This window comes from Erpetoichthys calabaricus, chromosome 2 (assembly GCF_900747795.2).
Source record: "Erpetoichthys calabaricus chromosome 2, fErpCal1.3, whole genome shotgun sequence".
NCBI classification, from domain to species: Eukaryota; Metazoa; Chordata; class Cladistia; order Polypteriformes; family Polypteridae; genus Erpetoichthys; species Erpetoichthys calabaricus.
Genome location: NC_041395.2, coordinates 154,028,609 through 154,042,120, shown reverse-complemented (window position 1 = coordinate 154,042,120; position 13,512 = coordinate 154,028,609). Strand labels below are relative to the sequence as shown.

Sequence of the window (13,512 nt, the reverse complement as noted above, 5' to 3'; positions counted from 1 at the left end):
ATATAAGGACTTATTGTATTCTCTAAATGTGTGCATTATATTTTTATGGTCAATTATTTTATCTCCATCTGTGTTGGTAATTACTGATATTGCATTGCAGACTTTCTGCTTGTTTATTTGTTGAGCTAAGATCTAATTAGCCTTCTCTCTGCATTCACAGTAATGCTGTTGTGATAAAAAAAAATTAGTTATTCAATTTCTTTTGTTGTCAAGGGGTTGAATTCTGATTGCAAAGCCTGTATTTTCCTATAAAATGCCTCATTTGGAGGCCAGACAAGTTCTTGATCAATTCTGGTAATTTCATTGATTAACTTGGGTTTATTTTTGTGGGAGAGATATGAAGTAATGTGTCCTCTTAAAAATTCCTTCATAGTTTCCCAGAGTATTTCTGTAGAGACCTCTGAGGGTGCATTTGTCTCTAAAAATAATTTGCTTGGATATAAATTCTGTACAGTTCTCATCAGCTAGTAACAGGGGGTTAAGACGCCAGCTGTGAGATGATTGTGTGGGGCATAGTGATTTGAGCTCCATGATCAGAGAGGCTTGGTAAGAGATAACAATAGCGTCGTACTTTCAAGATTTGAATGTTATTATCTATGAGAAATAATCAATTCTTGAGTAACAGTGTTGTACTGGTGTGAAGAAGGAATATGCTCTTAAGTTTGGATTTAGAAATCTCCATGGGTCTGATAAGCTATGATTGATTACAAACTGTAATTGCTTTTTCATTGTTATCGCCACTGTAGCTAAATACCTATCCAGGTCTGAATTTAAAACACAGTTGTAGCCACCAGCTATTATAAGTATTATGAGTGTTCACATTAGGAATAGATGCAAATAGGTTTTGTTTGAAGTCTGTGTCATCCACACTGGGTACGGAGATATTTATCAGAATCACTTTACAATTAAATAAATTACCCATCACCATCACATATCGCCCTTCAATTGTTCTGTGGGTCTGATATATACAGTACCATACCATTTGTATATAGAGATATTTTCTGTTCAAGTCCTTCTCTGATAATCCCCTACTTTCAACTACACCTCTAGTTTTCTTTGTATAGCTGGAGTAGAATATTTGGCCAGTCCAATCTCTTTGCAACCGAAACTGTTCCTTGCTTATTAAGTGAGTCTCCTGTAAAATACTAATTTTGAGTTTAGACCTGTTAGGTAAGAGAATTCTTTCTTCGTAATTGAGACCATTGATATTCCAGCTCACAAAGTTCCCTGTTTGGTCATAGAGACATTACTTCTAAATTTTTGTTAATATTTTGTAGTCATAAATTAAAAGATAAGATAGCTTTAACCTTAATTTCCAATTTTGCCAGGAGTTATGGCTGTGAAGCCTATTTTTGTGTTGGCACTTACAATTGTGGGGCTAAAGAGGATAGATTTCGTCTCCCCGAGTAAAACTAGAACACACTTTATTAAGTACCAGTCCTTTGACACGCCTAGAAGCAGAGCACATCCAAAACAAAACGAGCCCTCCAGCAGCAGTGTAGAAAGAATAAAGTATAAGAGATATCTATTGGCAATACAGTCCAAATACTATAAACCTAGAATATAATCTTAAACAGTCCCAAAAGAATAAACCCAGGGAATGATGTTAAATAGTACCCATGGAGAAGCAGATAACATACAATAGTGCAAGCCTAATAGAATAAACCAAGGGCTTAATGTTAAACAGTCCCCTTAGAGTGAAGAAAAAGTTATAATTAAATAAATAAATATTAATAATATAAATAAATGAGAGAAAGAGTACTATAAAGGATATAAGGAAAGATATACAGAACATATATAAAGATATAAAAGACATAAACATGACAAATGAGAAGCTGCTTCAGGATGTTAAAGACCAGGAGAAATGGGTAATTGCTTTGAGGCAACCTTTAAAGGCATGCTAGAGAAGAATTGAAGAAAAAATATAGGAAAATGTGAGTGAGGTTGAGAATATAATTAGAGCGCATGGTGCTCAGCTTGAAGACATTAAGCAAACATTCACAACTCGTATTGAAATAGTTGAATTGGTGTCTACTGCTAACAAAAAAGCAGTGGCTTCAAAATCTGAATGCAAAGTGCCTGGTGAGAGACAAGCTGCGTTGAGACATGGATACAGAAGAAATAATATCAGAATCGATTGTCTCCCTGAAAACCGTTGAAATAGTTGAACTATTATCTAAAATAATTGGAGAAGACCTCAAATGAGACACCGAGATATCAGAGGCTTACTGCATACATGGATCGAATACCTCAAAACCTAGAAGACTTATTGTTTGTTTTGATAAACTGCAGTCTAAATTAAATTTGATGTTGCTTCTCAGACTCAAACAAAAGATTATTTTTGAAAATAACCACATTTGTATTTTCCCTGATTTCTCACCTTCCAACAGCTGCTAAACGTGCTGCATTTTACAGTATTAAATAATGCTTACGCAAAGCCAAAATCAGATACAACCTGTTGTATTCTGCTAAACCCAAGTTCTACATTTTTAGTTCTCCAGATTTCAAAGTAATTTCTGTGTTGAAAAATTCAAAAAATCACAAATCGTCCATAAATTTTTAAAAATTGTTTTTATTTTATTTTTTTGCCACATCTCCCAGCTCTAAGGTGGGAATAGTGGAAAGTACAAGTTTTTCTGGCAGGAGAACAGTAATGGGAATGAAGGAGGATGGTGTGCTTGTTTTTTGAAAAATGGGTAGACAAAGTGATGGAGGTGAAGAAGGTTGTTGTTTTCAAGGTGACTTGGTAAATGACTGATGAATATATTCTCAACATATGCCCACAGATTAGCAGGAGCATTTAGGAAAAATATAAATTTCTCAACAGGTTGACAGAAGTGATGTCTGGGGTACCTTGGAAATAGTGATTATAATAAGTGGCAGCTTTAATGGGGATTTTGGAGCCAGTGCTGGTTGTTATGCAGGAGTCCACAGTTGGGTACCATAAATGTTGAGGTTGATAGTTTTGTGATTCAGTAGAAATGTTTTTTGTGCAACACCACATTTAAGAAGTAAGAAAGCAATTGATGACATATGAATCTGGTGGTTTAAGGAGAATAATAGACTAATTGCTGGTGATGTGAGTTGATCTCAGGGAATGGTGAAAAATGTGAAGGTGATCCCTGAAGAAGATAGTTCTATCACAGCATCGCTTGGTCAGTATTAGGGCACCCTAGTGATTTATATTGGTTGACAGCGTATTGGGCAGATATTTGGCCTCAGTAGACCCTGGGCTGATGATCATGATAAACTTTTTTATTAGCTGCTTTTTCTAGTATAAACTGCCTCATTTGAGAGGCCACTCCCCTGGAGTAGTATGTGCGATATTGATAACAAAATGAATGCTAACAAAGTACTACTAAACAGTTATAGGAGCTTCAAAATGCTATTTGCCTGCATTAATTTTCCCAGAACTGACAACAAGGCAACGATTTACAAAAGTCATTTGTTTACTTACTTGAAGTCCACAATTTTCCAATTAAAATGCTGTGTACTCCATGAACACTTTTGTTCACTCATTGTCTATACAGCCTGCCAAAACGGCTGCCCCACGGCCCACTCTAAGCATGCACACAGTTTTCACTCTTTAACCAAGATTATCTTTGTCTCTTAGGTCTGCTGCCTGTCCAGTACAAAACAGTGGAAGTTTCATTTTCAAATAGTTATACATTTCTCTCTGTATGCCACATCAATTGCTTAACACAGCACTTGCGCTGTGATAGTTTTCAGAATAGCATTCACCACTATTCCAATGCTTGTTTTCTTATCACAATGACACAGGGGTTATTATTTGGCCTGATTTTTTTCACATGCCCAGTCTGTCAGGTTTTGAAAGATCAGATGCTTGACTTTCTAAAGCATGTAGACTTCATATGTTGCAGCAATTGCTTGATAAGACAATGTATTTGTTAAGAAATGCACGTCAATCTGTCCATGTTGAAATGGCTCCCAAATGTTAATCTGGAGCAAATCTATCACTTTTTGAGAGAATGACAAACTTCTGATGTTTCTGTTCTTTTGGTTTATAAAAAAAGCAGTAATTTAACCTGTTTAAATGTTAAATCAAAACATGTTCATGTGAAAACACTATACATGTGTTTCATTCATATTTTTCTAGGAAAACTTGATACTTAAGCAATATTAGTGCGATATGTATTGGTATTCAGCCATCTTTATTATGCTTGTATCAATATTGTTCAGTCTAAAAAATCTGTATCTGTTGGGCACTAGTTAGTATGTACCGCCACAGAAGATTTAAGGGTTGAGGGATATGAGTGTGTGATGTTAATTTGCTGAAACACAAGTAGTAAGGCATATAAGGTTTTTGCAGCATCAGGCATGAATAGCACATGGTAGGTGATGAAGAATGCCTGGTTGAATATGGAAAAAGTCAGCAGGTGTACCAATGGATTGCTGAGACACCAGGAAATGTGGTGGAATGCTGCGAAAGGGATTGAAATTGAAGAAAACAGGATATAATATTAAGCAGTGGCATAAAACAAAAGCGGCGGCACGGTGGCGCAGTGGGTAGCGCTGCTGCCTCGCAGTTGGGAGACCTGGGGACCCGGGTTCGCTTCCCGGGCCCTCCCTGCATGGAGTTTGCATGTTCTCCCCGTGTCTGCGTGGGTTTCCTCCGGGCACTCCGGTTTCCTCCCACAGTCCAAAGACATGCTGGTTAGGTGGATTGGCGATTCTAGATTGGCCCTAGTGTGTGCTTAGTGTGTGGGTGTGTTTGTGTGTGTCCTGCAGTGGGTTGGCACCCTGCCCGGGATTGGTTCCTGCCTTGTGCCCTGTGTTGGCTGGGATTGGCTCCAGCAGACCCCCGTGACCCTGTGTTCGGATTCAGCGGGTTGGAAAATGGATGGATGGATAAAACAAAAGCAGAGTGTGACAGAGTGATCTATAAAGAACCTTAACAAAAATGTAGAAAGGCAGTTACAGGAGTGTGGAAGACCAAGAGACAGGTGTTTGTAAGTGAGCTGCAAAGTAATGAAAGAAACAGAGTGTAGCAGGTGTGTATTGTTTAAAATGCTAAATGAAACACCATGATTGATTATAATGGGAATATTCATACCTGGAAGGAAGTAAATGGAGAAGTTGTTGAATCATGAGTGGCAAAATGATAATGGTTGTGGGAAAACAGAACCAAACCCTAAGTTTTGAGGTAGAAAAAGTGCTGATGAAGATGGGTAAATCAACAGGCCTGACTGCACTGCTGTCAAAAATGGTAAGCCAGCAAAAGGTTCTGGAATTGAACAGTTCACAGATCTGTGTGGAGGATTCTTGATGATAGAAAAGAGTTTCACCCATCATAGTATTCAAAGGAATGGGTAACTCTTTGGTGGGTGGGTTATGTTCAGCAGTCAGGCTTTTGGAGCAGATAATCATATTGGTTGAGAAAATGTCAGAAAAAAACAATTGGGTGAAAGTTAGAGAAAAGCCATTTGGCTTTTGGGTCTTGAAAAACTCAGAGTCTGAGTTCTACTGCAACACATTGAAAATTTCAGATTCTGCAAAACATCTCTACAACTCTACAATGTTGTCAAGTTAATGTTGATTATCATTAGATTTTTTATAATGGCGGCAATGACCTTTAAAAATAGGAAATTATATAACATCCTCTATGCCAGCCTTACCAATTTCCAGGAGTTGGAATACTACCAAAAGTATATTTGAGAGCACAAAACTTTCTGCAAGTGCACATACATAAGCCATTTTTAGAGCACATACTGCCCTTTGCAAAGCTTTCTGGTTTTGTGGCTTTTGGTGGTGGTGTTGTGCAACATTTCTTGCCAAAAGAATCTGAGCATGGAAACAGAAAGGCAAAGATTTTTGTTACAGCCAAGAGTAATCACTGCATTTGCAAGGCACACCTACATACCTGCTTTCAAATGAAATCACACCTAATTTATTCAAGCTCAAGACTCAGAGCTGTGCAAAAGTATGCCATTTTCTTCTCAAAAGATATTAGTTGTTTACTTGCCAGTATTGTGATGTTTCTATCGCCAACCTTATGCTACTAAGTGACGCACAGACTCCTCAAGCGACATTCAAATGAAAAGTGGATTGAGCAAGCAGTGAACTGTTTACGTCCTTGCTTAAATGCTTTTTGTTTAACATGTTCACATTTAAAAATCAAACCTTTATTTAATCACATTGTCAATTTGTCAAAACCTTTATCCTGAATACCCTCCAGTTTCCAATGACTACTCCCATTGGCTAGACAAATAAAGTTGTAACTCAGCCTTTCTGCTTTCATGCTTGGGTTCTTTTGGCAGTAATGTTGCACAAGAATACTGATAAAACGTTTTGACACCTGAAAGTTTTGCAAAATATTTTGCGAACAATTGCAAAAACTGTTGTGTACTACATGCATGAAAAAAAAAACTGGTCATGCACACTCAAAATGTGCTGTGTACATTTGCAAAATTTAATGTGTTCTCACATAATATCATGAAAACATGATATTTCCAGTATCCTAACTCATACAATTTGGCTGCCCCTAAACCTTTTTTTTTTTTTTTTTAATTGTTTGTGTGTTGGCGGCATGGTGGCGCAGTGGGTAGCGCTGCTGCCTCGCAGTTGGGAGATCTGGGGACCTGGGTTCGCTTCCCGGGTCCTCCCTGCGTGGAGTTTGCATGTTCTCCCTGTGTCTGCGTGGGTTTCCTCCGGGCGCTCCGGTTTCCTCCCACAGTCCAAAGACATGCCGGTTAGGTGGATTGGCGATTCCAAATTGGCCCTAGTGTGTGCTTGGTGTGTGGGTGTGTTTGTGTGTGTCCTGCGGTGGGTTGGCACCCTGCCCAGGATTGGTTCCCTGCCTTGTGCCCTGTGTTGGCTGGGATTGGCTCCAGCAGACCCCCGTGACCCTGTGTTCGGATTCAGCGGGTTGGAAAATGGATGGATGGATGGATGTTTGTGTGTTGCAACATCCCAGTGCTGGGAGACACAGCTACTCAGGTATTTCAAGTGTAAGTAAATTTGTCTGTGTTTTTTATGTGCATTGCAGATAGACAGAGCCAATGTGCCCAGCTCCACTTTGTTTGTTTTTGATTACACCAGTGTCATGTGGATGGTGTAATTTAATATGTATGATAAAATATGCACTTTTATACTTTTAGAAATTGGTTCTTGTTTTTTAACAGGTCTTTTCATATGATCTTGTCTATACTAGTTCTGACCTCTTGTATATTACACATTTGCCATACTCGTCAAAGAAAAATACACTCCGATCCCCTTTAGTCCAACTCAGAGTAAGCACAACGGCACAATAAATTCAGGTTAACCAAAAAAACAACATCTCTGACATTTCATCCATCGAGAGGCCATGCTGGGTCAGAGACCTGGAGTTTCTGCTATTTCATCCATCTAGAGCAGGGGTCACCAAGTATGGTCCTGGAGGACCACTGTGGCTGCAGGTTTTTTTTCTAACCCTTTTTTTTGAATGAGTGCCTTGTTTGTGCTGCTAATTAACTTCTTGTGAATTGCTTAATTTCTTTCCTTGAATGGCACCCAAACAGAAATGAAATGTGAAGTGAAGGAGCCAACAGAAGACAAACGAAGTCAGGGCCTCAAACTCCAACCAATTTCACTCCAGCCAGCTGCTTAATGAGGTGCTGATTCTTGTCATTAATTAAACCCGTTCTTTAATTTCGTGGCTTGTTGCTGCTCTCATTGTGCAATAGCAGACATTTCCGGAATTGTTGATTTTCTCTTTCTAAGAGCACTGTTAAAATGTTTTAGGGACCTGAGCAGATCGACATTCCTGAGACCTTCATCTTTCTTTATTTTGTATATATTGTATGATGGACACAGTTTTCTGGTCATGTTTTGGCTCATTTTGTATCTCAATATTGTTTGGCTGCTAATTAAGGAAAAAGAAACAATTAAGGGGTCTGAGTCTTCAAGAACAAGTCAATTAAAAGTAGTTCAAAAGAAGTTAATTAGCAGCAAGAACAGGTCACTCATTAAAAAAAGGGTTATAATGAAAACCTGCTGGCCACCCATGATCTAGAAGTCATGGCGGATAAGAGACCATGCCAGGCCAAAGATCAATCAGCTTATTAAGAAAAAAAGCTATCTAGTAATGGCATATTAAATGTTTAGACCTCTAATTAAAAAAAATAAAAAACTGCTAACTATTCAGATAGTAATGGTATTATGTTGTTACACTTCTGTGCTTCTTTTTGGGCATATCTAGGAACTTTTAAGTTAATCTATAAGATATGAATAAAAGTGTAAACCTTCTCTCCTGCAAGCTTTGGTGTTCTGTCTTGTTGCCTTAGATCTGTATATCAAAGGAAGTGGGAAGTATTTAGTTACAGTACGAATTAACCCTGACATGTAATCACCTGGTAAGAGTAAACACACAAGAGCTATAGTTGGGATTCGGCAGTTTCTGCTTAGGTCTATGTAATAAAGAGTTTGAAAGTGAGAATAGAGTGACACTGGGACCCAATCACAATAAAACGACCAGTTTGCACTCACAGTAAGCACTGTTTTTGAAGGGCTTTGTTTTCAGGTTTCAGATTCATTTGAAAGCTAAAGTTTTCAGTTTCATCTTTTAAGCCTCAGTCACAAGGTAAGAACCAATCTATGACTGTGTACCAAGCCCTTGTAGGGCCTAATGATATGTACATCTGCCCTCTGTCATATGAGGCCATTTGAGATGTGCAAGGAAAACCAGTGTACTTGACCATGATAACATTTCTACATTATCAAAAGTGTGCTTTTTCTACCTTACACATATTACAAAGTTATGGAAGGTTTTCCAACAAGCATGATTATTATTCCAACAAGCATTAATTTGTATAAAGAAGAATTTCATCAATACATTGATGACATCTGTTTCAGAGTTAAAATTCCAGAAAGAAGCATTGTGTAATTACAGTATACACATATGATTTCTAATATGGGCGGTGTTGGGAATTATTTTTAGATAAATAACATGCAGCAGCAACAACAACAAAAGCACTGTTAAAAGTGGGTATTTGTTAGTATTCCCCATTACCTGCCTGGGAGTGAAAATAAATGTGATATAAAACAGGTTTATATAGTTAAATTGCTATAAGAACAAGCTCATTTAATTGTTAGTAAGGCCCAGTTAAAGAACAGTAAATCTGTGTATTTGAAGATAATGCCACACTCCAGTATAAATTACTTAAAGTTAAGTAGTTTCACTGGAGTCTGGTCATTGCTTTTCTATTTTGACAATAAGGCATTTGCTCATGATTTTGTTGCCTTCTGTAATTCTGTTTTACAGGTGCCCAATTTAGTCTGTTAGCCCAGGGTCATTTGTTATAAAACCATGCACACAAATATATGCAGCATTGAGCATTTGCTGTGACATTAATGATTGAGTACAAGATTCTTTTACTAACTTCTGAATATTTAGCTGGACTCGAAATTGATTACATCATCCATGTGTCTTATCATTACACCCCAATATATTCATTAAACTTTGTTCTGTTAGTAATAAAGTCTTATGGTTCTTTTTCACATGCTGTATAATTGATTTATGAATGGTATTTATGTTTCCTGCTGACTCCATTTATTTCTTTTTAGAAGGCCTCTTAAAATTCATAAATTATATAGTCATTTAACTCAATGTTCCTAGCCAATAATACTTGTGCTCCGGTTTTTGTTTTTATTTTTCTTTGTTACAGTTTTATATCTAGAATTTTGGTGGGTGCCTTTTAATACTTTCTACTTACTTGTTCATCTTTTTTACATTAGACTTAAAAACTGAGTATTCATTTCTTCTTCTTCCTCTTCTTTCGGCTATTCCCGTTAGGGGTTTCCACAACGGAGCATCTTTTTCGAAATCTTCCTGTCCTCTGCATCTTGCTCTGTTACACCCATCACCTGCATGTCCTCTCTCACCACATCCATAAACCTTCTTTTAGTCCTTCTGTTTTCCTCTTGCCTGGCAACTCTATCCTTAGAATCCTTTTCCCAATATACCCAGCATCTCTCCTCTGCACATGTCCAAACCAATGCAATCTCACCTTTCTGACTGTGTCTCCAAGCTGTCCTGCCTGAGCTGACCCGCTAATATACTCATTTCTAATCCTGTCCATCCTCGTCATACCCAGTACAAATCTCAATATCTTTACCTCTGCCACCTCCAGCTCTTTCTCCTGTTTTTTGGTCAGCGACACTGTCTCTAAGCCATATAACATAGCTGGTCTCACTATCATCCTGTAGTCCTTCCCTTTCACTCTTACTGATACCCGACTGTCGCAAATTACTCCTGACACTCTTCTCCACCCATTCCACCCTGCCTGCACCCTCTTTTTCATCTCTCTTCCACCATCCCCATTACTCTGTGCTGTTGATCACAAGTATTTAAACAACCTAGCCAACTCTCTGCATCCTCAGAAACTGACCTCCCTCTCATTTATACACATGTATTCTGTCTTGTTCTTACTGACCTTCATTCCTCTCCTCTCTAGTGCATATCTCCACCTCTCCAGGGTCTCCTCAACTTGCTCCCTACTATCACTACAGATCACAATGTCATCAACAAACATCATAGTCCACGGGGACTCCTGTCTAAACTCGTCTCTCAACCTGTCCATCACCATAGCAAATAAGAAAGGGCTCAGAGCTGATCCCTGATGTAATCCCACCTCCACCTTGAATGCATCTGTCACTCCTACCGTAGACCTCACCGCTGTCACACTTCCTTCGTTCATATCCTGTACAACATTTAGTACTTCTCTGCCACTCCTGACTTCTGTGAGTACGTTTCCATCTTTATCCTTTATCACCCTAACCAGATACACATCCTTCTCAGCTTGGTCCTTCTGTCTAGCTAATCGGTACAAGTCCTTTTCTCCCTCCTTACTGTCCAACCTCTCATACAACTCATCATATGCCTTTTCTTTAGCCTTTGCCACATCTCTCTTCACCTTGTGCCTTATCTCCTTGTACTCTTGTCTACTTTCTGCATCTCTCTGACTATCCCACTTCTTCCTCTCCATCATCTTCCTCTGTATACTCTCCTGTACTTCCCAATTCCATCACCAGGTTTCCTTTTCCTCCTTCCTCTGTCCAGATGTCACGCCAAGCACCATTCTTGCTGACACCATTACTACTTCTGCTGTAGTTTCCCAGCTATCTGGCAACTCTTCACTGCCACCCAGTGCCTGTCTTACCTCAACCTCAAACTTGCAGTCTTCGTTTTTCAACTTCCATCATTTTGATCCTTGGCTCTGCCTGCACTTTCTTCCTCTTCTTGATCTCCAGCAGACCACCATCCTGTGCTGCCTAACTACTCTTTCTTCTGTCACCACTTTGAAGTCTTCAGTCTCCTTCAGATTGACCCTTCTGCATAGAATATAATCTACCTGGGTGCATGTTTCTCCACTCTTGTACATCATCCTATGTTCCTCCCTCTTCTTAAAATACGTATTCACCACAGTCATGTCCATCCACTATCATCTGACCTTCTTCATTCCTCTCCTTGACACCATACCTACCCTCTGAAAACATTTGTGTAATGTATACTGTATAGCAGAACTGAATTGTCTTGTAGCTCTAATGGCAGGCATACAATATTTCTATGGATTGTTGTATATAACAGCTAGAAATGTTGCTTGCATAATTTTTTTTTTTTTTTTTACTATTCAGGTGCTGTACATGCGACTGATTACTCAAATGCAAGTTCCACTGGGATCTATGATTCTTATCAGGTATCATATCAGGTTTTTGTGTTTCTTTCATATTAAATTATACAAATTTTGCTATTTGATTAAATACATAAATTCATATTCCATGTAACTCTTGATAATGCAAGTCAAGTATGTTTAAGAAACTACCTATAAAATTAACATGTTGCTCTTGGTTGTGCCTGCTTTGAAATGGCTGAGTTCCTAAAAGTAATTATGATGTATGATTTTCTTTCCAATTTCAGTTGTGTTGGAGTGAGTTTTTATGCTCTATCATATCTTTGCCGCTGTCTATATTTCCTAAGGTTGAGAATACAAGGTAAACTAATGAATATTTTTGATTTCCTGTAAAGATTATGTGGCCTTGTGTAAAATATATGATTACTATATGTGTTGTTTATTTGGCCTATACCTAAGCTTCTTCTGTTTTTTGATTTTTTTTTATTGTAAGTTTTAGCAATGCTCCGATCAGGTTTTTTAAAGTCTGATACCAATCACCAGTTTCATGTTACTTGATTGGCTGATTCCAATTTTTTTTCCCCTTTATCCTTTAAACATTTTTTACACTAAGCACCTCCATAACCAGACGCATAGAAGCCTTATGTCTTATATTAAAGTGTATTTTTTATAATTAAGCTATAGACCTCAGGTGTTGACTGTTTTTTATTCAGCTCAGTGACCATAAAATACTAAAATAAATAAACTTTACTCAAAATATGTACTAATAAAATATGTTTCCATAATGCATATGGCATAAAAGAAAGTAATATGCTTCTATTAATTACAAACGTGCTATCATATAGGGTTTTTTTTTTGTAATGTACCTATCTGAAGCAAAGCTTAATTTAAAAAAAAAAAAAGTAGTCTTTCACCATTTTTCTCTCTCTCTTTCTCTCATATATGTTTTTTTTCACACAATTAATTGACATTGGCAATTAAACACTGCTTAAATTTAAATATACATGCACTTACAGGTTGTAATCCTTTTAAATGATTAATTGCAGTACAGCTTTTTGCTGTTAAAATATAAATTTGCTATATTTGCACAGTGTATTTTTTTCACTGTATCAGCTAGACATTCATAATTCTTGATGTGTTATTATAAATATGGGTTACCATTTTAATTATGTAGTACTTGTTTCCTACCTATACTTATGCTATATGAAATACAGCAACAAATAATAAATACAGTACAAATTTTTTAAAAAGCTGAAAATGTATCAAATGTTCATAAGTTGTTCATCAAGAAGACACAAGGCTAACAGGTTTATAAGTAAAATATACAAATGCTGTTAAGCTAACAAGCCTATTGTTTAGTAAGCAACAATTTAAAATTCTTCTTTATGTAATTCACTTTTCAATTAAAAATATAAACTGATGCGCTTAAAACAAGCACACAGTCCAAAGTGAAACTAAAAAGATCTGAATTCATTGAAGTAGCTTTTATTGCCTTTTGTGTAACTGCACAGGAGGACAACTCCTCCAATTCCTTTTTCTCAGTTGAGTTTATTTCTCCACTTTCTTTAATAATAATCAAATTGGCCCTTGCTCTCTGCTATATGGAAGAGTCTTTACTGCTAAAACAAGCCTGGACTTGCTGCTCTTTGTTTACACAGCCAGAAATTTGCTGCAAAAAAAAAAAGATTACACTGGCTCAACTACCATAATACCATACGTAAAGGAGGACTGCGACTAAGTTACCGTAAAGCTGAAACCATCGTCTTTTGTGTTCGGCCAATTTGCCAATCACCAATCGAGTCTTTTTAGTGAAAATCTGCTGGGTTTTTTTTTGTGTTTTAAGTGTGTGATAGACCAGCCCGGCCACAGACAGACAGACACCGAA

General features: G+C 37.6%; 1 protein-coding gene across 1 annotated transcript in view; it reads left to right on the top strand.

The window, feature by feature from the left end:
- The window catches only part of gk5 (glycerol kinase 5), a 143,868-nt gene that overhangs the window by 57,251 nt on the left and 73,105 nt on the right, over nt 1-13,512 (top strand). The window contains exons 7-8 of the mRNA XM_051922915.1: nt 11,632-11,693; nt 11,915-11,988. Of these exons, the coding sequence (XP_051778875.1) occupies nt 11,632-11,693; nt 11,915-11,988 (136 nt within the window). The remainder of the gene's footprint in view (nt 1-11,631; nt 11,694-11,914; nt 11,989-13,512) is intronic.